This window comes from Cavia porcellus, unplaced genomic scaffold, assembly GCF_034190915.1.
Source record: "Cavia porcellus strain 051 isolate PalLab524CR breed Dunkin Hartley unplaced genomic scaffold, mCavPor4.1 scaffold_6, whole genome shotgun sequence".
Classification (NCBI taxonomy): domain Eukaryota; kingdom Metazoa; phylum Chordata; class Mammalia; order Rodentia; family Caviidae; genus Cavia; species Cavia porcellus.
The window spans coordinates 103966833-103993437 of record NW_026947489.1 but is presented as its reverse complement, the minus strand read 5'-3'; the positions used below and the strand labels follow the sequence as shown (position 1 = coordinate 103993437).

At 35.7% G+C, this 26605-nt stretch overlaps 1 protein-coding gene across 7 annotated transcripts in view; it reads right to left on the bottom strand.

The window, feature by feature from the left end:
- Positions 1-26605, bottom strand: part of Sbf2 (SET binding factor 2) — a 497072-nt gene that overhangs the window by 137242 nt on the left and 333225 nt on the right. For all 7 annotated transcript variants that reach the window (XM_013148062.3, XM_013148064.3, XM_013148063.3 and 4 more), the window contains one exon: positions 9135-9203. In XM_013148062.3, coding sequence (XP_013003516.2) covers positions 9135-9203 — 69 coding nt within the window. The remainder of the gene's footprint in view (positions 1-9134; positions 9204-26605) is intronic.

Here is a 26605-nt window from a genome sequence, read left to right as displayed (position 1 = left end):
TTATTTAGTAATCATCTCTCTGCAGAAACTTCTCAAATTTACACTTTTATTTGGACCTCCTGAGGCAGGAGATTAGGGTATGGCCAGTCAACTGGGCAAGTGGGAATCACCAGTGAATCATGGAGATCCAGAACATATGTACTGAAAAATAGTTCCCAAGCCCAGCACCTGGACCAATTCAAAAACAAAACAAAACAAAACAAAACGCCAAAAAACCAAAACCAAAAAAACCTACCTTTAATTCTTCTAGTGCAAGACCAAATAGTTTTTTTGATACGATGGCCTACATCTGATGTCATCCTGAAGAGTAGGGGATACAAAAGACCTCCATCATTAACCTGGCTGCCACCATGAGCTCTTTCAGTGGCTTGCTTTGCACAGTGTGTATTTCTCTTCTTACTTTTAATTGGCCTTACTCAGCAGAGCAAACTTCTTTTTCTATCTTAAATAAACATAAAACTTTGCTACCTTTTGTGATTGTCTTGAGCTATTTTTTGTTCAGCACAACAAAAGCCTAGAAAAGATCTCTAAAAGGAGCTCATGGCATCCCAAAACTCTGATAACACTTATCACTGAAGTTCAAGTTCTGAAATATTCATTGTTTTGTGGACAGATGCACAAAGTTTAAGCTACAAACTGGCAGTCTGTAGTTATTTAGAATTTTATTATTAATAATCTAGGAAATCTATTAAATGTAGACGTGTCATCTTTTGGAAATTAGAATGCCTTACAACACTATATCCACATCTTTTGCCTCATAAAAAATGACTGAAACTAAATAGCAGATGTTTCTTTAACATGAAAAAGTGTTCTTTTTTGCTGCAGTACAGTTTCCACTTAAATCCTTTATATTGATTTTTTTTTGACTTCTTTAAGTTAGTAACCTTTTTAAAGAAAACTGGAAGGAGAGAAAATGATACCAGGCTGGGCCTGAGAGATTTCCAAAGCTGAGTGGAAGAATTTAACCCACCCTAAACATAGAGTGCTTGCAGGTTTGCTGACTCTTGTCAAAAAGAAAAATAATTTTCAGGATATATAGTAAAAGGCAGGAGAAGGGTTTATTACCTAATAATAATTTTAGGATGTACTCAAGAGTAGCGTGTGGGCCCTGAGAAAAACTAGCTGTGCTATAATTTGAGACTGGGAATCCTTGTGTTTTAGGTTGTAAAAATCAGAGGAGAGGGGGATGGCTTCCCATAGCCCAAACCAATGGCCTATGTACACAGGACAGTCTAATTTATAGGTGAAAAGGTGGCCTATTCCCAAGTAAAAGAGACATACAAGTTAAAAGAGAATAGCTAAGTCCTTTGGCAGCTGCAAGAGAAATGCCCAGACTTACTGTGTTCTGAGAGGAGAGAGAGAAAAAACAAATTATTCTGTACTTGTGTCCCAAAGCTAAGTTTTCATTTTTAAAACTATTATTTCCTTTGTGCGCCCTTTTTTTTTTGCCTATTTTTAATACTATGTCAGACTGAATAAATTTTTTATTAGATTCCTTCTACCCAAAGCACATCTATTTGCTGTGATAACTTTGGAGAGAGTTTTGTTTACTTTCTGCTCAAGTAATCAGTATGTGACCTTGCAGTAGGGAATGTACAACTGACAAGTAGACTAAGGAGTATGTACATGAAAGGGCAAAATGAGCAGGTGGAGGGGTAGACATCATGAAAGTTCTCTTGACCCAAGAGCAATGCAAAAATTACAGCTTCCATTTAACTGATTAAGGTGCTGGAGATCTGACCCAGGGCTTCACACATTTTAAGCAAGCACTCTACCACTCACTTCGTCACCCGCTTTGTAGAGAGGCCACAGTGACTCATTTTGTCCTGGGCACATCTGGTTGACAATGTTATGGGAAAAGTGCAGGCCTTGAAACATCCCCCCCAACTCAAGGTAAAAACATAAGGTCCAGTAAGGTCAAGAAGTAAACAAGTTATATAAACTGAGCACGGCAATTTGAGGTTTCTTTGTTCTTTATCTCAAGAAAAGCCTACTTGCTTTAGGCTGGCTGGGCAGCAGTCATTTTGCTAGTGTATGCGACCCTTTATTTTCCCTTTGCTTGCAGAACCCCAACATCCCTTCCAGTCTTTTACATCCCTCTACCCATTACTGATTTGTCACTACCATCAAAATTCCAGAATGGCTATCACCAAGAAATCAAAAGACAACAAATGCTGGCAAAGCTGCAAGAGGAAAAGTAACCCTTCTACATTGTTGGTAGGAATGAAAACTAGTAGAATCACTATAGAAATCAGATGGAGATTCCTCACAATAAAACACAAACTGCATCTGACCTAGCTACACCTCTTCTGGATATCTTCCCCAAAGATATCACAGTGATACATGCATATCCATGTTTATAGCACCACAACTCTTGATAGCTAAGTCTTGGAAGAACCCTATGGGCCCATCAACAGGTGAAGAGATAAAGAAAATGTGTAGTAGTACACGATTAAAACTTCACTTACTTTTGCACTTATTTTGCCTAATTTCTTGATCATGACAAAAAGAACCTAGAAAGAATCTCTAGGAGTTCCAGTACCCCAGAACCTGGTAACAAATGGAGTACTATTTAGTCATAAAGAAAGATAAATTTGAGTCATCTGTATCTCTTATATAAGAAACCCCAAATATAATTTTTTTGGTACTGGGGATTGAATTTATGACCTCGCACTTGCCAGGCAGGTGCTTGTGCCTCTCAGCTAAACCCTCAGCCCTAAAATATAAAAATTTAAAGAGCAAAGTAAAAGACAGATGATGGGTGACAAGGAGGTAAAGCTTATGTGGATGGGAAGGGGAGCTAGGGAGGGAGGGAGAAGGAGTGAGAGAAAGGAAACAGGAAGTATGAAGGATTAAGATATGTATAAGAACCAATTCCCCACAATGAATGTATTCGTTATGTATCAAATATGTACTATAAAAAAAAGCAGCAGTGGGGGGCAAACAAAATCAGAACAGAGCCCATATGGAATGAACAGTTTATTTGAAACAGGAGATTAGGGCAGGAGATTAGGCCCCTGAACAGATGTGAAGAACAGTTCCCAAAGCCACACACAAGGACTTCTCTTGAGAAATGCAGCAGGTTTTCCAAAGGATGGCTCAGACCTGAGATTAGCTTGGGGAGTGGGTGGTACAGAAATGACAGTACACATTGAGTTTTTGGCCACTGTGTTTGCACTTGCATGGTGGTTTGCCCTCAAACTGTAGGTTGTATTTCTTTTCTTGCTTTTACTTGACCCAAACTCACTCTGCAGAGCCTGTTTCTTTTCCTACCTTTAATAAACGTTGCTACTGTTTGTGCTTGACTTGACCAATTTGCTCTGGACAAAAAGAAACCAAAACCCATCTCCAAAAGGAGACTCTGGCACCCCAACTGTTTGACTGTTGGTTCTTGTGCCGAATAGTATACCCAGTCATAAGTCTTCTAAGTAGCTTTTATTATTTTTATAACATTTATTATGATCTGTATCTAGATATCCGCCCAAAGCTTCATGCTCATTCATAGGTGGTACTTTGGAGAGATGATTGGATCATGAGAGTATGATACTCATCAGTGGGTTAGCCCAGAGTTTATAGCTAAATGTAACACTCATCAGTAGATTAGTCCACTGATGAGTTTATAGCTGGGTGTGATGTTAGGAGGAAAAGCCTGGTAGGAAAAGGTGTGGCATGGCCTGAAGGGTATAGGCCCCACCTCCTCCCTTGACCCCTCTCTACTTCCCGGCTGCCATGCCATGAACTTTTTCTCTTCTGCCATGCTTCCCTGCTGACCATGGACTGAAATCTGTATAAACCGTGAGCCAAAATAAATCTCTTCTCCTTTAACCTTAGGTGTTGGGTATTAAGTCTCAGCAATGAGAGAGTAAGACAGCCTTTATGGAGGAATTGAGCTAAGCTAGACAACAGAAAGAAAGGAGGCAAGGGAGATAAACAGCAATTACAACAACAAAAATATCAACAGCAGCTATTAACATTTACTGAAGACTTACTATGTGCTAGGCAATAAATACATGTGCTATCATAGTTAGTCTTCATAATAACCCTACAGGTACTATTATCATCCTTATTTTAAGATATTGTAGCAGAGAGAAGTGAAATAACATGCCCAAAGCGAGAGCTATGAAATTCCAGATAGTTGACTCTAATGTTTACTCCTTAGACTAACTGCTATTAGCAAGACAAATAAAATAAACAGAAATAAGGTGAAAGATGTGACTTGTACATGTGTGTACAAATACACGTGTGTGCGCACACACACACACACACACACACACACACACACACCCCAGAAGCCAGGAGGGAAGTTGGAGGTAAGAGTGCTGGCAACATTTTTTCATGGGCTCATCTAAATAGGCCTCACTGAGAAAGGGATATTTATGTAGGGAAATGAGCTACCTGCAGGACAAAACCATGGCTAGTTTAGAGAAGAGGTTCTGAATAGGATGAGAAACAAGTAGAGGATTTTGAGCAAAGGAATAACAAGTGTTGACTTTTGTTTTGTAAGTCTAACTTTGGCAGCTGTGTTGATAACAGAATGAAAGGGGGCAAAGAAAAAGGCAGGGAGACTGGTAAGAGGGTAAAAATGTGATTAAGTGATGTGCAGAAGACACATGTTGCCTTACTTATTGCAATGATTTCTCTCATCACAGAATGTGAGTTCCATGAACCTAAGAAATCCTTGTTTTCTCATTGATGTGTCCTCATCTGCTAGACTATATTTGGTGTCAACACTGCTTAATAATTAATGAAAGAGATTAATAAAATGAGAATGATACATTTCAGAGGATAAACAAAGTCAAAGGCAAGAAATTACTGTGATTTAGAGATTGTTTCTTTAATTTGCATTTATAGGTATATTTACAAATTTTAGTCTCCCTACCACTGCTGAAGGCTTTTCCTTTTGTAGACTGCTGTCTGCAACTTCAGCCAGCCCCAGGACACTACCTTAAGAGTCAGACTTTTACTTTTTTCCCACCAGTGCAGGGTTCTCTTATTTTCCTATGTTTAGTTATGCATTTGATAAAATACTTTATATTCTAGCTTATATATTTGGACTTTTATTACTAGCTAGTGGTTGTCACTGGGGAGAGGAATATTCTAGAACATCCATTGAAGTATGTTGTACTGTCAGGCTTGAATCCTGTCTTCTCCTATTTACTAGTTGTGTACCTTGGCAAGTTACTTAAATTTATCGACTCTGTTTCCTCAAATATAAAAAAGAGACAATAATATGCAGATTACACAATAACATACAGATTGTGAAGTTTATGCATTTGGACACAAAGGCTTTATGTATCTGGCACATAGGAAGTACTCACTATGCATTTACTATCACTACCATAATTATCATCTCCACTCTTGCAGTCTCATACATAGTAGGCACTCAACACATGATCTGTTGGCAAGTGATTAGAAGAGGCAGCTAGTTTGTTCCTCAGAGTTTATCATATCCATAGTAGCGACATAGATGTTACAAGGGTAAAGTCTTACTAGCTACTCCCCTTTAAAAATATAGGTAGCTAGTTGTGTAGCACATGCACATAATCCCAGCACTCAAGAGGCTGAAGCAGGAGGATCCCTGTGAGTTTAGGACAGCCTGAGTTATAAAGTAAGTTCAAGCCCAGCCTGAACTGCACAGTGAAACCCTGTCTCAAAAAGACAAAACAATTTCTGTTAACTTGACAAGTTTAAAAATTGAACTAAGGGACTCAGCAGGGATCCAGGTTCCTTACTTTGTAAATATCCTCAACTTGTGCAAGAAGAGGGCCCAGAGGTGATGTGAATGTTGCACCAGCCCTGGTTGCAGCAGCGTAGGGAAAAGAGGCTTGTTATTTCCCCTCTTCTGTTCTGGCTGATCTTTGCTATGGTTGCTGCCTTGAAGTGTTGCCTCAGTGCCATGCCACCCTGCCCAGGAGCCAGCTGATTATGGACTGAAACCTCCACAAACTGTGAGCTAACTAAACCTTTCCTTCCAAAACAAACACCCATCAAAAAAACCAAAAAGGTCAGTGTACTTCTTAGTACAACACTGAGTTTGTTTTCCTCTTTTCCCATTTTCAAATCTGCTATTAGACTAGATAATTAACTAAGGGACAGCAGAAACCAAGTCTTATACATAAATGTGATCCCCACAATGCCAAATACAAAATTTTACATTAAGAAGTCAGCCAGAGACTTTGTTGAAATAAATTTTTCCCATAAAAGGGGTTTAATTTAATTTTGTAATTATAAGCAAGCAATGTTCTTTCAAATCATCTCTGTGCTACTGGCTTATTAAAATATTTTTTAAAAAACTCATGGAACATCCCAGCCCTTGGGAGGCTGAGGGTAGGAGGATCAACAGGAGTTTGAGGCCAGCCTGAGCTAGTAAGCTCAAGGCCAGCCTGAACTACACAGTGAGACCCGATCTCAAAAGAAATAAAAAATCATGGAAAGAAGTAAAATGTTTGTTTACATATTTGACTTCTTTAACAGGGCACATGAGGTGATTCACTGGGCCAGAAACTACCTTTTCCTCCTGCTTCTATCTCCAGTTAATAATTCCCAGAGTTTCATAGTGTTTTCCCTGCCTGTATTGTTTGTATCTTTTCATTCTTTCCTTACTCTTCACTAAATTTAGCCAGACCTTTAAGATACATGTTCTTACCTCTTTCATGGGCACATGTCACAATGTCTTTGTAGCATCTTGAATTCACCAGGAATTAAAGTATTTTTATTGTACATAGATTACATCTGTTATAGATCACTTCTGACATAATTTATTTTTCTCTCCCTCCCTTCTATGGTACTGGGGATTGAATAATGAACTCAGAGCCTTCCCACTGAACTATACTCCAAAGTCATTTTTATTATTTTGTGACAGGTTCTCATCAGGTCATTAGGTTGCCCAGCTGGGCTTGAATATGTGATCTTCCTATCTTTGCCTCTCGAAGTGCTGGTATTACAGGCATGAGCCATCATGCCTCGCTTGATTCTTTTTCTTAAAAGAAGAAAAAAAAGGTATGTTTTATCTCTACTGGATGGCAATAATGTGTAATTCCTCTTCCTATCTGGAGGAAATAGGGTGGAGTTGGGGAAGGGAATTTATACTTTGTACTTTATACCATTCTATAACATATATATCATACACAATTTTTATTTAACCAAATGCCCATATGGTTGGTAGCTCTGTGGACACATTTATTTTTTTAAAAAAACATTTGTACTAGACAGATTACTAATTTAACTTCCCTAGAACCATGTGAATATGGTATTAATGTTGTTACCCATGATGTTGCTGGGCATCATAGTGTTTTAGATTGAGATGATCAATAAATTTTAATTGCATTGAAAAGATAGTTATTCAAAATATTATAAAGTATTTGTTTTTGAAGTAATGTTGAGCAACTCCCAAGATTTAATCATAGGTAGACATCTGAAATTTGTGGCCAGAAAAATGAAAATTGTATCTTCTTCCTGAACTAGAAATCCAGTATGCACAAGGAATATAAATTCAGAAAATATCTAACACTCAGTATTACCCATTTTCTCTAGTCCTGTGTATGTTATTAATGCAGTGAGTCTTCCAAATCGTTCTCTTTGCTCTGCTTTGTGATATAAGAACTGGACCTTATAAACACTTTTTGCCAGCAGGCATAACATTAAACTTTGTCAGTAAAAGTTGCTTCAGGGACACTGCAGTACAAATTGGCTTCTCTTCCTGGTTCTGGTGTGCTTTTACCTTTTTGTTCCTGTGGCATATACCTGGTAGTGGTACAGGACACCTAGAGATGCTTATTTTATCTATGAAATCTTGGCAGCACTCCACTTGGTTTCCTATTGTCACTGGTATCTTAGAAGTTTAAATACCACCCTGGTAGGTGGCTTCTCAGTGAAGCCTTAACAGCACCCTAGCAGGCAGTTTCCTACTGCCAGTCCTGGTTCTCTTTAATGAATGCAATGACATCAGTTTTATAATTATTCTAACAAGTGGTCTTCTTTTTTTTTTAAACTTTATTTTTATTAGCACATGTGTGCAGTATATAATGACTACATTCACTGTGGGGAACTGGTACACACATAAAACATGTTTTAATTATTTTTACACCCCCTTTCCCTCCACTCTGTCCCCCCAAATCATACCAAAATAAACCAAAAAAAAAAAAAAAAAAAAAAAGACAAAAACAAAGACTCAAAAACATAAACCTACTCCTAAGCATAAATTGGTATTTTTGAGTTTGATAATGCAGAGGAGCAGCAAGGCATTTGACCAAACTTGCTAACTTATTACTTCCTGAAGCTGACTGTTCATGTGGCTAAATAGTGAATCAGTCTGTTGCTACAGGTTTATTTACTATTATTATTTTCTATTGCACATCTCAAAAGGATATATTAAATGCATTATTCATAGTGGGGTTATCTAATTCTTTATACAGTGTCAATAAGGAGAATTTGTTGGAATTATCGAACTAATATATTTATGAAAAGACATGGAGAGGAGCACTGTAATAAATGACTGAATTTTAAAACTCACTTTGAAAAGTCCACAGAATTCTCAGAAGGTACACAACTACCACCAGTGATGTTAAACTCTGCTCCATCTGTATGGATGTCACTCACTCAATTTAATAAATATTTATTGTGTGGTTCTAGGATATAGCAGCAAGGAATACAGTCTCAAGAAATTTACTTTCTTAAATATGTAAATAAATTACTTTATAACATAATTATAAGGAAAATAAATTAGGGTAGAATGAGTGGGGGTGCTGCATTAGATTATTTAGCATTGTGTGTGTGTATGTATGTGTGTGTGTGTATATATATATATATATATATATATTTTTTTTTTTTTTTTTGTCTTTTTGAGACAGGTCTAGCTATGCAGTGCCATTTGGTCTTGGGCTCACTTTGTAGCCCAGGCTAGTCTTGAACTCCCAAGGATTCTCTTGCCTCAGCTTCCCAAATGCTTGGATTATAGGCATGAGCCACCACACCCAGCTTTAGCATTGTATATTAAATGTCTTACACAATAAAATATTATATTAAATATAACCACAGACACATTTCAGTTATACTAAGAGGACAAGATTAATATAGTTCCATGAATACATTCATATAAATCATAACTAGCTTATACAGAGACCAATGAAACTTACCCTATAGAAAGCACTGGTCAAAGGGAGTAATGCTGCAGCAATGTTATATTCTTCCAAACTTGAACAATCCTTAAATGAAACAAAGACAAATGAACATTATTAGGACATTTAACAGAAATCACATACGTATAGAAATGAAAATCTTGGGTAACTGTTTATTGTACTATGAGGTTTTTAACTTTTTTTCCACAAAGGCAGAGTTAGATAAATCTGGGGGTTGGGGAGAGAGTATGGGCAACTGTTCCTGCAGCACATTCTTTTGGAAATGAAGTAAACATTCATTTGAGAAGAGTATCATTTTCATGCATTATTATAGAATAGCTACCTTTTTTGTATATATTTTTTTAATTTAGGGGGCTTTAGATTTACCTACTTTATTTCACTAAGTTTTTTTCTTCACATTTTAACATTGTGAAGATTGAGATGCATTTTACAGTTAATTGGAGGGTATTTTGTCTTTATCTAAAAAGATACCTTGTTATTGATGAGAAATATCACTGATGCTTAAATCTACTGGGTGAAATGCTGAGGAACAGCACAACGGAAATCTTGGCGTGAATGCAAAGTGGTACAGCTGCTGTGAGAAAAAGTATGGTGGTTCCTTAAACAGAAGTAAACAAACAACCAGAGCACTATATGGAATTAGCAAACAGAATATACAAAAAAAATGGAATTAATTTATGTTTTAGAATTTTTACTTCTGACTAAAGAACTGAAAACAACTGAAAGGAAACTGGTACACACATATGAACACTCACCTACTGCATATGGTACATACACATGCACACATACAGGAGTATTATTCAATCTTAAAAAGGAAGGACATTCTGACAGATGTTGTAACATAGATGAAACTCAGTGATATCATGCTAGATGGATGTTTATGTATTTAGATTAACCAGTCCTTCCTCTGTTAGTAGGACATAAAATGAGCCTTTGGGAAGCCAGTACTTGGAACAGTGTCCAAAGGTAGCAAAATCTACAACTGACACCCTCCCTAGAAGGTAAAGTACAATGATTAAAGCCTCAACCTTAAATAATGTAGCTATTTCCATTAAAACACAAATTTATCATTCATTGGTTATCAAGTTGGAATGAACTGATTTTAAATGCACAGAGTTAGTCTAGTACAATTTCTCTACTTTCCAGATGAGAGAAAAGAAGCCTAGAAGTTAGCCACAGTGACGACTGGTCTCTAGATTTATCTACTCATCAGTGTCATTATTTTCCCTCTGGACACTGTCTTTTGTACCGAACTGCTTTCATGCCCTTCCAGAAGTGGGAGATATGAGTATATTGGAGTTTGCAGCAATAATTTTGGGGTATGAGAGAGTAAAGATGGGAAGAAAGTCTGATCAAGAGAAGAGTAGGAAGTTTACAGCTGAATAAGGGACCTGGTATTAGGGACAAGAACTCTGGAAAATAGTAACAGTCAGAAGGCAAAATGAGAATACACTACAGATTGTTTCAAAACTACTACCGGGTGAGCCATAAGGATGGGGAAGGTGTAGTACTGCCCTAAAGATAAAAGCAATTTTCTTCTATAAGCCATAGCTGCTGGTAGCCATTTGCATGGGTACATTTGATATGATTTGTTAAAAGAATTCTCAATTAAATTTTATGCATTGTTCTATACAACAGTTTTAGAATAAATAGAACATATGACACCAGAGAATGAAACAAGAAAAATAAGAGAAACCTCTGCAAAAAAAAAAAAAAAAATCACTGTTGTACAGCTCATATTTTCTGACTCAATTTAAAGAAATAATTATGAGTTAGGCCAGAGTTCCTATACTATACTATATGTAACACTTATGATTAATTCATACATTGATTAATGTTTATTGGATAAATAAATGAATAAAGGAATAAATGTAAAGAGAGTAATTAATGAGAAAAAGGAGTTAAGGATAGATATTTTGGAAAGATACATATTTATGTAGAAGGTATAATGGAAAATCAACATGCAGTAGGAGAATTAGGAAAGTGCGATATTACAGATGTCCAGAGGAGAAAGAGCAACGGTTTTTAATGTTTCAGAGGAAATTCATTAAATATATGACTGAAGGAAAAAACCAAGAATATAAGTGATCACTGGTGGCTTCTGACGTGATGAAGGTGAGTACAGTAAAAATGAAAGGAAGGCAATAAAAATACCCACTAGAGCAGTTATTGGCTTGAAATGGCCAATTTATGAATCTTAATGGGGTAGAATCAGATGAATACTAAGATTTTATCCAGTCCTTTGATTCTCTGAAAATTAGACCAAACTCAAGCACACTACAGTGAACAGTCAGTGGAGGACAGAGATGAAAAAGAAACAGTGCCCGCAAAATACTCTCTCAGATATACCTGGTAGTCAAGATGGTTTCCATTTGTAAGACAGGGTTAAGACTTAGAAACATCTCATTTCCATAAAAAGAAAATATGTAGAATTTGTATCAAATACCACGGTCCCTGATGATATCAGGAAATGTAACCTATAGAGAGAAAGAAATTTGGGTCCACCAGCTCCTCAAATTGTTTTGCAAATACTAGTTACATAACTAGTTCTTTAGGGTACTGATAGCTGTTAACTCGGGAAAAACTGAGTAAACAAAATTAAGCAAATTTTTCTACCTCATTTTATCTTTTAAACTGTAGGACTTCTCAGAGCTTTAACTGTGACTCTATGAGGGAAATTTGGTAGCAGTATTTCCAAATAAAATTTCCCAAGTTTTTTTTTTAATGTGTCTAATTTATGTTGCTTATACTGGTCTCTAATTCTTGGAATTAAGCAGTGAAGTGCTGCGACTACAGGAATGCATTATTACATCCAGCTAAACCATGTACTAACTAACATAAATAAAGGTAATGACTTCTTAGGGTACTAAATAAAATTAAGATATAATCAAACTGGATGTGGTGGCACACGCCTGTAATCTCAGCACTTGGGAAGCTGAAGCGGGAGAACCCTTGTGTCGGAGGCCGGCTTATGATCCACAGTGAGTTCAAGGGCAGTCCAAACTACATGGCAAGACACTGTTCCAAACAAACAAACAAACAAACAAACCAAACAAAATCAAGAAAAATAAAACAACTGGAAAAAAACAAACTATGATGGCAGAAATAAACATAAATATAATAGCACAAATGGGCCAAATAGTCTGGATTAAAAAACAAAGAATATCATTGAATCAAAAACCACAATTTACCTGTTGTTTAAAAAGATCTATCTCTGGACTAAGGACATAGTTCAGTGGCACAGTACTTGCCTGGCAAGTACAAGGTCCTGAGTTCAATTTCAGCTACCAACAATCAATCAATCAATCGATCAGTCAATCTATCACTGCCTTAAGATATAAAAAGTATGCAGATTGGAAAGATATAGCAGGCAAACACCAAAATAAGTTGAGGTATTTATATTAAGAAACAGACAAATGGGGCTGGGGATTTAGCTCAGTGACATGAACGCCTGCCTTGCAAGCACGTGGTTGTGAGTTTGATCCTCAGTACCGATAAAACAAAACAAAACAAAACAAAAAAACAGCCAAACAATCTTTAAGGCAAAAGCATTCATGGAGATAAAAAGTAGTATTCCATATGGTAAATAACTCAACTTACTAGAAAAATATAATAATTTTAAAAAGTAACCTCAAAATAAAGCAAAATTGATACATGAAAAATTGACAATTGAACTGAAAAAATTTAACATTCTGTCAATCACTGACAAGCCAAACAGGAAACAAATCTTGCAGAAAATTTAGACATGCTTTCAAAAGCTAGTACTAATGAACATCTATACATATGCAAAACATTTCCTTGATTCAATGAAAACCGTATTTTTTTTTTTTTTTTTTTGTCTTTTTAGGTACCAGGGATCGAACTCACGACTGCCTGCTTGCAAGGCAGGCGCTTATGCCGCTGAGCTAAATCTCCAGCCCCCGAAAACTGTATTCTAATGCTGCCCACAACTATATGTATTAATTTAATGGGCAATAAAATAAGTACTGATACATTGCAAAGATTAATGTCACAGAGACACAGTTGTCAGACCACAATGCAATTGTTCGAAATTAACAGTGCATAAAAAGTACTTAAAATTGTATCTGGCATATAATACTAAATAACCACTATCATTAAAGCTAGGAAGTGCTTAGCAGACCACATTATTATTATCTATGGTAGTTACTGATCAGCCTCCTTACTAAACTATAGAAGCAATTTGACAGCATTTTTGCTTTAAGGCAGGGCTTCACTCTGCTGTCCAGTCTCAAATTTTTGGGATAAGTAATCCTCTTACCTCAGCCTCTTGAGTAGCTGAAACTACAGATACATGCCACCATTCCTGATATGACATTTTTATTGCCCCAAATAAGAGGTAGTAACAATATTTATGGCAAACTACTGAATGAATTATGCTTTTTCAGAATATTTCAAAGCCAAAAGATCAATAGGCGCAAATAATACTGGTAGGTCTTAGGTTTAGAAAATGAATGTTGACAGTAATTATTCTTCTGAATAACAATTTTCATTCATTCAATGACTACTTAGCAGGTATCTATTATATGTCATATATGTTGCAGCTAACAAACTCAGGATACTCCTAAAAGGGAAAACAGATGACAAATAAGAACACATTTTAAAGGGCTCAGATAAATTCACGGCTGAATGGGACACATCCTTAAATCTGAAGAACGATTATGTTTTTTCATGAGGTCTCTTTGGGGGACCTTTACTGGAACTGGGTTACTATTTATATAGCCATTAAGTTGGATCAAGTGATGTTTAACTTAAAAAAAAAACACGAGTTTTGGATATAAAGACTGACAATTAGAACTCCTGTACTTGAGTGATGTTTTTCCCTCAGGCATGTGTGTTAAGAAACAGGAGGGGAGAGGGAGAAGAGAAATGTGAATCAATGTGAACTCTTCTCAAAAAGAATGACAAAATCAACTGGAAAATGACTTTGGCACTTGCCTAGCCAATTTCAGGCCATCTAGCACCAGCACCACACCAAGCCCCCACCAAAAAAAAAAAAAAAAAAAAAAAAAAGAAAGGAAGAAATAAACAAAGATGATTTTGAAAGAAGTCAATACTTTAGAGTGGAGTCATGGCTAAGTTTTTACTGTAAAAGACAGTCAGGCTATGTAGAAAAACTCCATACCTCCTTCCACATGATGTCATGTCATGATGGTGTTTACCATCTCCATAGATTTTATAAAATAATCCTAGGATGTAGCAAAAGGAGTAACTTTTTTCTTTTGACTTATACTTTGACCCCTTAGGACACTTCTATGTGCAAGAATGTCATTTGTGTCCTAGCACATCTGAATTTCTTTAGCAGAAATGCCTTGGATGTTTCTGAAAACTGTCATGAGGCCCAAAGCAATAAAGTTCAACAGTCTTGAGCTATAATCTTCCAAGGAAATGGTTGGAATGCCAAGATGCCTTTTGACTTTGATTTCACAGCAGGGCTTCATTTGTAATGATGCAGTCCAAACTTTAAATGACAACAGCTGTGATATGAAGCCCCACAGACTCATTTATAAAAATTTCCCACAAATTAAAAATATTAAACAATAGGGGATTTCAGGCCATGACCAATTAGTAGGGACTAGGCAACCATAAAACATTTCGGCAGGAAAGAGCTATTTATTATCTTACGAAATGTTTACACATTGTAGTGCATGTCTAAAACCTGTGCACTAGTCAAATGCTGATTGCAAAATATAAATATGAAATTCTTTGTAAATCACATTAGAGACATTTTAACTTAATTAGGTTGAAGGATGGAAAAATTCTAAAACAGCAAGACTACAACTAGTGACATAGCAATTGCATTCCAGAACACTGCAGTTATCTGTTGGGGAATCAGTCCATAAATACACATCCTGAAGTCCCCTGTGCTTTGGCTACACTGTAGTTACAAACATACCAGGCAATTTATAAACTTGCAAAAACTTGAGTACACAAGTTTTATTTTGAACTTTGCTATGTAATTTACCTTTAATTTTCCTGGTACAATTGAAGAGTGAGCCTGGCAATCTTTCTCATTATCCTCAAGAACTTCATACTTTTAACCTACATACCTTTGAACTGTCATAGCCAACATTCCTATTTCATAGAACTTTGGAATCTCTCAAGAAGTTACATATTTAAACATTAAAGAAAAAATGAGAATGAAAGATACAATATGTTACAAAACTGACTTTCCTTTAGAGTTTAGACACAAGTCAGAAAAAATGTTTTAACTTGTCCGAAACATTGAAAACACTTGTATCTTCTACATACAAACAAAAATTCAAAACAAAAATACTTCTTTATATCATGTCACTCTCTGGTTCAAAAATCTTACCTATGCTCTGACTTTAAAGGATAAAGACCAATTACTCTCCCAGGTTTGTGACCTGTCTGGGTGTGGATGCACATTCATAGTGTGGACCCCTGGTCTCCCTGCTGTAAGCTGAAATTCTAGTCACTCAGATTATTTATCATTTTCTGTTCCACATCATACTTACTTCCATCACATTAATATTCCTAAAAGGACTGTCATTTATTTATGTTTTTTCCTTCTATGTGCATGCTCTTGTATTTCCTCGACTTTTTCCAAGTACAATGCTAAGCGTAAAACAGGCAAAATAATTTTTACTACATTTTTAGTATCAGGTTATATTTCAAGGCTAAATAAACATAGAGTCATAGAGAATGCATTATAGTTTTGATTTGTATGGTTATTCATCCCAGCCCCATTGAGACAGAAGATAAATGCTAGGCTTTACAAATACTGACCTTTGTTTTAAGGCCTTTATGTGACAATGTTTCAGCTTTATTTGCCTGGAAACTAGAGCTCTACATCTGGCATACAGAAATAATAGCTTGAGTACTTACTAAGTATCAGATATATTCTAAGTACAAACTTACTAATTTACTCAATCTTCTAGTATTTTGATGCACAGATACTATAATTATGTCCCGTTTTTTGAACTAAGGAACTGAGCCTATGAAGTTAAATTACTTGCCTAAGAATACACAGCTACAAATGGCACACCTAGAATTTGAACCCAGCTAGTCTTTCTGTAGAGCTTTGCTTTAAAACTCTCTTGTTTTCTTGTCTCTCAAAGGCATTAAGATACTGAATTACTTAACCATGGCATCTGTAGACATATAGGCATAAGAAATATTCTAGTAAACTATAAATAATATCCTCAAGAATTTGAAACTATAGTTCATCTATAAAAACCAATTGAAGTTTTAAAAATGTGACTGCAAAATGGAAGGGGACCAAAAGATGGAACAAAGGGTGAAGGAAGAAAGGGAGTGGCATGAAAAAAAGAATTGAGATGTGATGTATACATGTACCAACACCTCACCAGGAATGTAATCATTATGTATTACAATATGAGCCAATGTAAAAAAACTGAAAAAATTAAAATGCAATGCAGGGGACAGAAAATAATTCCTCATGATTTTTAAAAAATTTACCTCTATATTATGGAACATACAAAAGGAAACATAGAAAGAAGATTAAAGCTTCGAAATAGGTCTAGCAGAAGTATTGGAAATAGGGAACAGAGAAAGTATAAGGGAGTAAATAAAAGATAATGAAAAAAAAATCTAGTCTTGGATGCAGAGAGGCCAGGAGAGTCATGAAAGACAAATGAGAAAAGTCTAGCCTGAGATGAAATTTCATTAAACTAGGAATAATAAAACAATTCTAAACACTGTTAGACAAGGAAGACAAAAATCAATTTACCCACAAAGAAATAATAATCAGTCTAAAAACCAAAGCTCAACAGTGCTGAATGACAGAAAATGATAGATAATATTGTCTCCAGAGTTCCAAGGAAAAATACTTTTAAAATTGTATTTTAAAAAATAAAAGCAAAATTAACTTGTGGTTTGGTTGTAAAGTTCTATGAATTTTAGCACAAATATAGATCTATAACCTTTTGAAAGTGTCTTATTTTACTCAGGACAATGTCTTTGGGGAGTTAGTCCTACTGTAGTATTTTTTTTTTTTTTTGTCTTTTTCCTTTTTATCGGTGCCGGGGATCGAACTCACGACTGCCTGCTTGCAAGGCAGGCGCTTATGCTGCTGAGCTAAACCTCCAGCCCCCCTACTGTGGTATTTTTAATTGCTAAATATTCATCTACTGAACAATCCATATGTCTACTGAAAAACATATGGATTGTTTCCAGGTTTTGGCAATTATAAATACAGCTGATATTAACATTAATGTACATATTTTTGTGTTAACATAAGTTTTCATCTCTTATGAGGTAAATAACTAAGAATGAGACTTCTGAGTCACATGGTATGTGTTTATAAGAAATTGTGTTTATAAGAAATTGCCAAACATTTTTATATGGGCTGTCCTGTTTAGTTCTAGTATCTGTGCATTCTTGCCAGCACTTGGTATTTTAGTGTTTTTAATTTTAGCTATTTCAAAAGGTGGGTAGTGGAACTTCTTTAAAATTATTGTGCAATGCTTTTATCCATTTTAAAAATATCAAATGACTTGTTTCATGACCGAGTTACAAGAATATATATTTTTAGATTTAAGTCTTTTATCATCTATGTCTTGCTGGTATTTTCTTGTAATATATGGCTGCATTTAAAATTTTCAGTTATCTTTTGTAGAGCAAAAATTTCTAATTTTGATAATGCCTAATGTCATTATTTATCTGTATGCTTTGAAATGTCTGCCTTACTCCCTTTACAAAGATTTCCTCCTGTTTTATTATAGCACTGGGTGTAGCAATGCATGCTTATAATCCCAGCATTTGGAAGCTGAGGCAGAAGGATCCCTGTAAATTCAAGGCCATCCTGAGCTACATAAGTGAGTTCAAGGCCATTCTGCTCTACACAGTGAGATTCTGTCTCAAAAAAAATTTTAACATAAGCTCTTGTATTTAGGTTTACAATCTGAGTTAATTATTGTAAGTAGTATTAAGAGTTCATGTGTTCTATGTGGATAATCCACTGTTCCTGAAAAATTTGCTAAAAAGTCCTATGCTTTCTTCACTGAATTACCAGGGCATATTTGTAAAAAAAAAAAAAATTATCTCTATATATGTAGTTCTATTACTTGTCTCCTGTTCTGTTCACCTTATTTATTAATTCATTCATTTACTCTTTCATTTATTATGTCCAAATCACACTTTGATTATTGTGGCAAACTCATTTTATAAATCAGTCTTCCAATTTATTTTTCAAAATTATTTTGGGTATTCCATACTTTGTGTATTTGCACATAAAATCTGAAATCAGCTTACCAATTTCTGCAAAAAGCCTGTTGGGATTTTGCCTGGAATTACAGAGAATATACACTGATTCGTGGAGAACTCACACTGGAACAATTTTGAGTCTTTTTACTATGAACATCACATAAATCTTTTCACTTATTTGTCTCTTTCTCTCAGCGGTGTTCTATACTGCTGTACAAGGCTTGTATGTAAATCTATCTCTAAACATTTCATTTATTGGTGCTACAGTAAATCGTTTTTCTAAAAGCTATTACTGGTGTATAGATTTACACTTGGGTGGACTGATGTGGGGAGATACACATGCCAACCTTTTCCCCTGAGTCAGTGCCATTTACAGACTGCGGGGACGAGAACAAGAAACTAACAAGAAGCCAAGCCCTTCCTGTGAGTCGGCCCCACGTGTGGGCCGATGGGGAGAGATCCAGACACTAGTCTTTTCCCGTGAGTTGGTGCCATTGTGGACTGTGGGGGAGGAGAACAAGAGGGCAAAAAGAAGCCAAGCCCTCCCTGCCAGTCAGCCCCATGTGTGAGCCCATTGTGGGGGGGAGAGATCTAGATGCCAGCCTTTTCTAGCATGCGGGTTGGGAGACAAGAAGAGCCAAGCCGCTCCCTACTCCAACCTGCAATAAGCGACCAGCTGATCCAGAGAAACATAGGCTGTGATGATAGCTTCTGAGGTAAAATACTACTTAATGCTTTTAGTGTTTAGTGTTCCACTGACTTTGCAGGCCTAAAGCTGGTTGTTGGATCATCTATTCAGAGGATAACAACATACAATGTAGCATTTTGGGGGGAATCTCCTTCTAAAGGTGGTAGCCATTATTAATTCTCTATTATCTTGCTTTAAAGTCTTGTATCACTTTGTTTAGTTGGGCTGGGTTTTATTCTGTTTTGTCTTTTTCTTATATCCAATGGCATGGGCAGTTACTTCAAAGATAAGATATATTATGGTAGCCATTTGAATTTACTATTATTTTGTTTTGAAGTCCTATATTGTGTTCATTGTTTTGTTTTTGTTAGCTCTATTCTATTCTGCTTTGTTTATTTTTACTATGTCTCAAATTATGGACATCTATTTTTTTAAATATATTTTATTTAAAGAGGAAAAAAACCCAAAAAGGCTACAAGTTATACAGAATTTCAAAAAAAAAAAAAATCACTAGTTAATAGATTACATATTGTCATCTTAGAAATAGTTATTCAAGTTACAAAATTAAAGCATATAAAGTGGACATTCAAACAGTGATATTGCAAACAGTTCTGTTCAATGATCCAACAAAACTCAGTAATATGGTTATCTATCTTATACATTTCAATATACATGCAGTGTATCCTTTAGAGTACTTCCTTTACCTCTCTTTTGTACAATGACTATTACACATTTTGGGTTTTATTACTCCCACAGTTCTTATTACTTTTTTTGAAGAGAATAAAACCAAATGTGACATAACAAAACAGAGTCAGTCAAATCAAAAGGATAGACATAATACATACTGTAAAAACAAAATACAAGGTGATCAGCACTGGTTACCATAATGCCTCTTGCTATCTTAAAAAGAATTGCCTATATCATCAGTTATAATAAAATTGAACAAAACAGTAAAGAACAAAACCAATAAAGCCAAAACATTGGAGACATTACAAGACTTCAAAAGAAGATTAATAGTCAACCAGGATGGGCATCATAATGAATCATATTGTCTTCACAGTTGTTGCCTATACTCTCGAACTTGGTAGTATCAAGCAATACAGAATAGAGGAAAATCAGTCAAAACAAGATGGTGAGAGCAATACAGGGTTTCAAATCAAGTTAATAGGAAATCAAAGTGGGTTACTATAATATATCCTGCTATTTTTATTTTTCCCTTAATTAAAAAGATAAAAATACAAAAGTAAATAATAAAAAAGGGAGATTGAGATAAAAGAGGACATAACAACAAAACAACATAGGTCAAAACATAACCATTTAAGCAAAATAGTGTTTTACCACAAGATATCCCGACATAAAAGTAGTTACCATAGTGTCTCTTTCCTTGAAATCTTTGAGTATAAATTTGTATCCTGTAGCATCAAACATATCAAGACAAGGTAAAACCATTCAAGAGAATGACAGTATTACAGGGTATTTAGAACCAACTAACAGAAAATGAACAATGGTTTCTATATAATCTCCTTGTCTATAGAATTTTTTGTTTCTATTATCACATATAATAAAATCCAATAAGATACAACATGTTAAGACCAATGGAGACAGAAGAACAAAAGCTTGATGTCAAAACAGGATGATATTAAATCAGCACTAGCTATGATGATGTCTTATTTTCTCCAAAATAGCTGTTCCTACCATCCAATTTTCTCTGCCTCATTTCTGTTGAGCTCTTTTTCTGTTATTAGTTGTCAGTTTGTCTTCTTCATTTTGCTTTCTGCTCCATTCATTGTGGCCTCTCTGCCACTGTTTCTGGAATCTTGGTATTTTTCTTTTTTTAGAATGTCCTGCACTATTCTCTGTAGAGTTGAATTGGTGGTTGCAAACTCCCCTAGTTCCTCTTTATCCTGGAAGCACCTTGTTTTTCCATCTATTTCTTGGGACAGTTGTGCAGGATACATCAATCTTGGCTGGAGGTTATTATCTTTCAAAGCTTGAATTATTTTCTTCCACGTTCTTCGTGATTTGATGGTTTGTGCCAAGAAGTCTGCTGTAATTCTGATGGGTGTTCCCTTGTAAGTAATGTGTTTCTTGTCTCTGATGGCTTTTAATATTCTGTTCTTATATTGGATTTCTGGAATTTTGATTATTATATGCCTGGGTGTTATTCTGTTTGGGTTGTAGGTGACTGGGGTCCTGTATGCCTGATATATCTCAGTATCTTTACCTTTTGCTAAATTAGGGAAATTCTCCTGGATTATTTCTGTGAATAGCCTTTGTAGTTCATTTGTTTGTGTCCCTACTTCTTCTTTTACGTTCTTAATTCTTAAGTTATAGATCCTCTTATGATCTTGAATCCTTTGTATTATTGCTGTTTGCTTTATTGTTATTTTTTAAGAAGTTTTTCATTTCATGCTCCCACATTACAAATCTGTCCTCCAGTTCAGATAATCTATCCTTAGTTTCTTTCAAGCTGTTATACCAGCTTTCAATAGAGTTTTTAGTTTCCTGGTAATCTCTTTGAACCTGCTTCACGTATTCTATGTTTTTTCTATTTTCTCCATCAAACAATTCTCCCCTTTTTTTCTGTTCTTCCATTCTACCATCTGTTTTTTCTTGGGCGGTGCTTAGCATTTCTCTAACTATTCTACTTACATCTTGCTTTAGTTCATTAAATACTTCACTTTTGAACTCTTCTATGAGGTTCTGGAGATAACGCTTTATGTCTATTGGTGCTGTGTCTGATATTGCATGTTTTCTGTCCTCATTCTCCTTTGCATTTACCTTTCCTCGATCAGTGTTCTCAGTATTGGGGGCCGAGGACCTTTTCTTGTTGCTCCCTCTTCCCATACTTTTTGTTCCTTCCATACAAGTGTATATAGGAGGCCCAGTTTCTCTGTCAGGTACAGTTTGTTTGAATTTCACCGGCTAGGTGTTCCCGCCCACAGTAGTGTACCAGGGAGACACAGACCTGGGCAGCCTCTGCTGGACCTGGCCCTCCAGGTCAGTCAACCTACTGAAGGCTTCACTGCTAGGGTGCACCGCCAGGCCCTGGGACCTGGTTTGGGCTAGCCTACTGGGTCTTAGTTTGCAGCATCACCCAGGCCAAGTGCTCCCCACCAATCTCGCTTGAGAGGGGAATATGCAACTAAAGTCACTGCAGCATCCTGTTCGGGCTAGTCTGCCCGGTCCCAGAATGTCCTCTGTTGGAGCCTCCTAATCTATGGAAGGGTCCTTGTTTCTCTCACCGCAGGTCGATGCAGGGCTCCCTGCCAGTCCTGCTCTCAACTCCGTTCGCCGATTCCCGCTCTCAGAGGTTTCGTCTCTTTGTCCCAGCTGTGCTGATTCAGACGCAGCAGCAAATTCAAATTGCGGCTTCCAGAGGCCCGGGTTCCAGCTTCAGCACTGAGATTTTATCTGTTCCAGTTATAGCACCGGGATTGCATTTCCAGTTGGTTTCTCTAAGCTTAGTTCATTCCTGGGTCAGCAGGGTATATCTCCCCTTGCTTGGGACTCCTGACACACCATTCCTGGATTCTAAGCTGGCTAAATCAGAGAGCCTCCATAGCTGCTGTTATCTATCCACCATGTTCTCCTGGAAGTCCTTTATTTTTTGTTTTTTTATCAGTACCAGGGATTGAACTCATGACTGCCTGCTTGCAAGGCAGGTGCTTATGCCACTAAGCAAAATCCCCAGCCCCATGGGCATCTATTTTGAAGACAAGAGACAAAATGGTAATCATTGTTGACTTCCTACTATCTTGTCCTGTATCACTTACACTTTGATTAGTTTCATTTTGTTTTATTTTGCTTGATTTTATTCTCTTTAAAATAAAAATTAAAAAATAAATATACTTGGCTTTAAAAATTTTGTTCTGTTTTTGATCTCTAGAAGTTTTTTTGTGTGTATGTGTGTGAACTTAAAAGATTTTCAAAAAATAATTTCCTTAGAGATGTTTTTCTTTTCCAATCTTATCCATTTAATATCTTTGTATTGCACTGTTATACTGGCTACAGAGTCCATTAAAGTATTATAAAAATCATGAAAATAGACCTCATCATTTTTCTGCTCATATATTATAAGGAAAGCAATCAGTCTTTCTCCATTAGATATAACTGTAGTTATCCATTAGCTATGATATAACTATAATTCTTTATACATTTCATTTATGAAATTTCAGGTTAAGAAAGTTTCCTGCTAGTCTGTATTTTTTGATCATGAACAGGATGTCATATGCTTTTTAATGTCTATAGAGATAATCTTATAGTTTTGCGTTCTTAGTCTGTTAATATGATGAACTAATTTTCAACTGTTAAATCAAACTTACAATCCTGAGAAAAGTCCCAATGGTTCATGATGTATCATCTTTTTCTTAACAGTTTAGTAAAATTCACCAGCATACTTATTTTAATATATTCACTAAACAGTTTTACTTATTTGATCAACTAAAGTTAGCTGCAGCAGTAAATCAAACTAGCTTTCACTTTATAATATACATAGCATCAATATGTAAACTTGTTTCAAAATTTCACTGATTCAAAAAAACTGATTTTGGTCACCAAAGGAAAACATCATTATTAATCCCTTGTAGTTTCTAGAACATACTAAAAACAGCCTACTCAAAGAGAGGGCTCATGCTTTATTTCTGTTAGTTTTATAATTTTTCCTATGCTCTCTCTTTTTTTCTTTTCACTTTTAAAGAAAGGCATTAAAACCCAGCTTACAAAAAAGATATCTTGAGGCTTTTATGGCAAAAATACACAAATCACACTGAGAAGTTAAGTTGAAACCACCTATACCCTGTGGATTCTTTTAAAGAAGTTATCTTAACAGTAGCTATATTTCAGAAACTAATTAATTATAGGCAAAATGTCTTAATCTAGGACTGCCGACTAAAATATAGTAATCCTGACAGATGTGAAAAGGTAGACTAAAGAAAAAATGATAGTGATTTTAAAAAATGGTGCTGAGTGGAAAGGAATGAAATTAGACTCCCACTTCAAAATACATACAAAAATCAGCTTGCTTTGCTGATGTACTTTGGGAGGCTAAGACAGGAAAATTCCAACTTCAAGCTATGCCCAGCCAGCTTAGTGACTCAGCAATATCCTATGTCAAAGAAAAGTGAAAAAGGGTGGGAATGTAGTGTAAGTGCTGTGTTCATTCCTTACTGCTGAGGAAAAAGAAAAAAGGGAAGGAGAGAGATAGCAAGTATAATTCTAGGAGATTAAGGATAAATGATCATACAAGAGCTGATTGAAAACTACACTACGTGTATATTAAAAATTTACTACAATAAACAACACATTATCCTGTCTTTAGGAGGTGTGATCAAAACTATGGTGATGCTGCTAATTGCCTTCCAACAGAAAGGCAAGCTTATAAAAATTTACAGTGTGTTGTCATCTACTTTATTCACTGCATCTGGCACTGTGCAACTTCTAGCTGTTTCCCAAAGTCTAAATGACTGTGTAAGGTGAACATTTTGAATCGATTTAAGGCATTTAGGTAGCCATGAAAACGCACCTAACGATGCTCACAAAAGAGAGCTTCTAGAACTGCTTCAGGTGACAAGAATAATGAAATCAGTATGTTTGAAGTGAGGGGAAGTATTTTGAGGGAGATTAATAGCAGTGTTTGTCTTTCTGCAATACATTTTATAAATTTAAACATTAACTGTATTTGTAATCATGACTGTAAGTTAAGAGACTACTAAGATACAAAAAAATAGAATCTTAGAAAGATAAATTCAACAATATTAAAATGCAGAAATTAGGAGATTAAATATTGGAGTAAAAACTGGCAGCAAAATACAGCCTCTCTTGCGACCTGGAAATGAGATACTTGGAAAACAAATTGTACACAGCTAAAATCGTTAACTTCAGTATTTGTTAACATAAAGTAATTTGTAATTATTTCTTCTTTCAAATACAATGTACTAACAACCCCCCAGTATTTGGCATGAAATCTTAGTATCCGTTTCATATGGATTCGCTTGTAGTGACAATTAGTGCTATTTTTATGGATCCAAAAGATGTAGGAGTGACGTTCCTGACTTAGTGATTTTTCTAGTCTGGTGCCTGTGCAAACCAGATAGATCCTGAAAGTTGAAAGTAGATTACCACAAATTCAAACAAGCAGGGGCGCCAGCTGCAATTATGGCAGAGTTCTGTTAATCTTTGCTAGAGCAGATTACTATTGTCTCAGGTGTGTTGCATGCAACCACTGATTTGGTAAAATTTTTCTATCTGTCAGAGAAAAGGATCAGAAACAGTCTGTATTTGTATGAAGTGTACACTGGTAAACACAGACAATTTTGCCTCACAGAAGTGTTGATTAAATATTTTTTCAATTAAAATTCAGTTTATTTTTATTTTTTTATTTTTGAGGCAAGGTTCAGGCTTGCCTTGAGCTCATTTCATAGCCCAGGCTGGTCTCGAACTTGGAATGATCTTCCTATTTCAGCCTACTGAGAGCTGGGATTACAGGCATGTACCACCAGGCCCAGCTAAAATTCAGTTTCAAGAAAATGAGACCATCTGAATATCATACAGAAAATTACACTGATATTCTAAGCATCATGCTAATCAGACTAGAACATTTCTCTATTATGTCGAAAGCCTTGATAATATGTGTGTCTGATTTATTTCACTTAAGACTATGGTCTCAAGGTATCTCAAGTACATCCTTCTTATGGCAGACTAGTACTCTATTGTATTAAAAAACCCTCACATTTTCTTTATTCATTCATTGCTTGATGGGCATTTGGGCTGTTTTTTAAGATTTCGCTATTACAAACTGTACCACTATCAACATGGGTATACATACATTATTTGGCATGAGGTTTTAATACTTTAGAGACAATCCCAATAAGGGGAAGAACTGGGTCAAATGGAACCTCCAGTTTTAGTTTTTTAAGGACTCTCCACCCTGTTTTCTGCTGTAGTTGTATCACTCCACAACACCACTAACAGTCCTCACCAGCATTTGCTATTGGTTGATTTCTTCAAAATATTCATTTATTCTGGAGTTAAAGGGCATCTCAGTGTTTTTTAAATTTGAATCTCTCAAGTGACCAGTGATGTTGAATATTTTTTTCATATGTTTATTGCCACTTCTACTTTTTCATCTGACAAATGGGGATTCATCTCAGATGCCCATTTTTGGATGGGTTTCTAAATTTGGCAAGTCCTATTTTTTTCAGTTCCTTTTATATTTTAGATATTGGTGCTTTGAGTAACAGCTGACAAAAAGGGTTCTTTCTTCACTCAAGTTTTTTTTGGTCTGTGCAAAAGCCTTTTAATAAGATGAGATCCAAATTGTTGATTCTTTATTTCCTATGTTATCAGGGCTTTGTTCATAAAGTCTTGGCCTACACCTATGTCTTCAAGAGTTCTATCTTATCTTCTCTTCCAGAAGATTGGCTGTTGGTTTGTCATAGATACCTTTCATCAAATTGAGATAAAGGTCATCTACTATTCTAATTGTCTACAGAATTTATAATCATGAATGGGTGTTGGACTTTGTGGAATACTTTTGCTACATCTACTGAGATGATCATATGTTTTTTGTCCT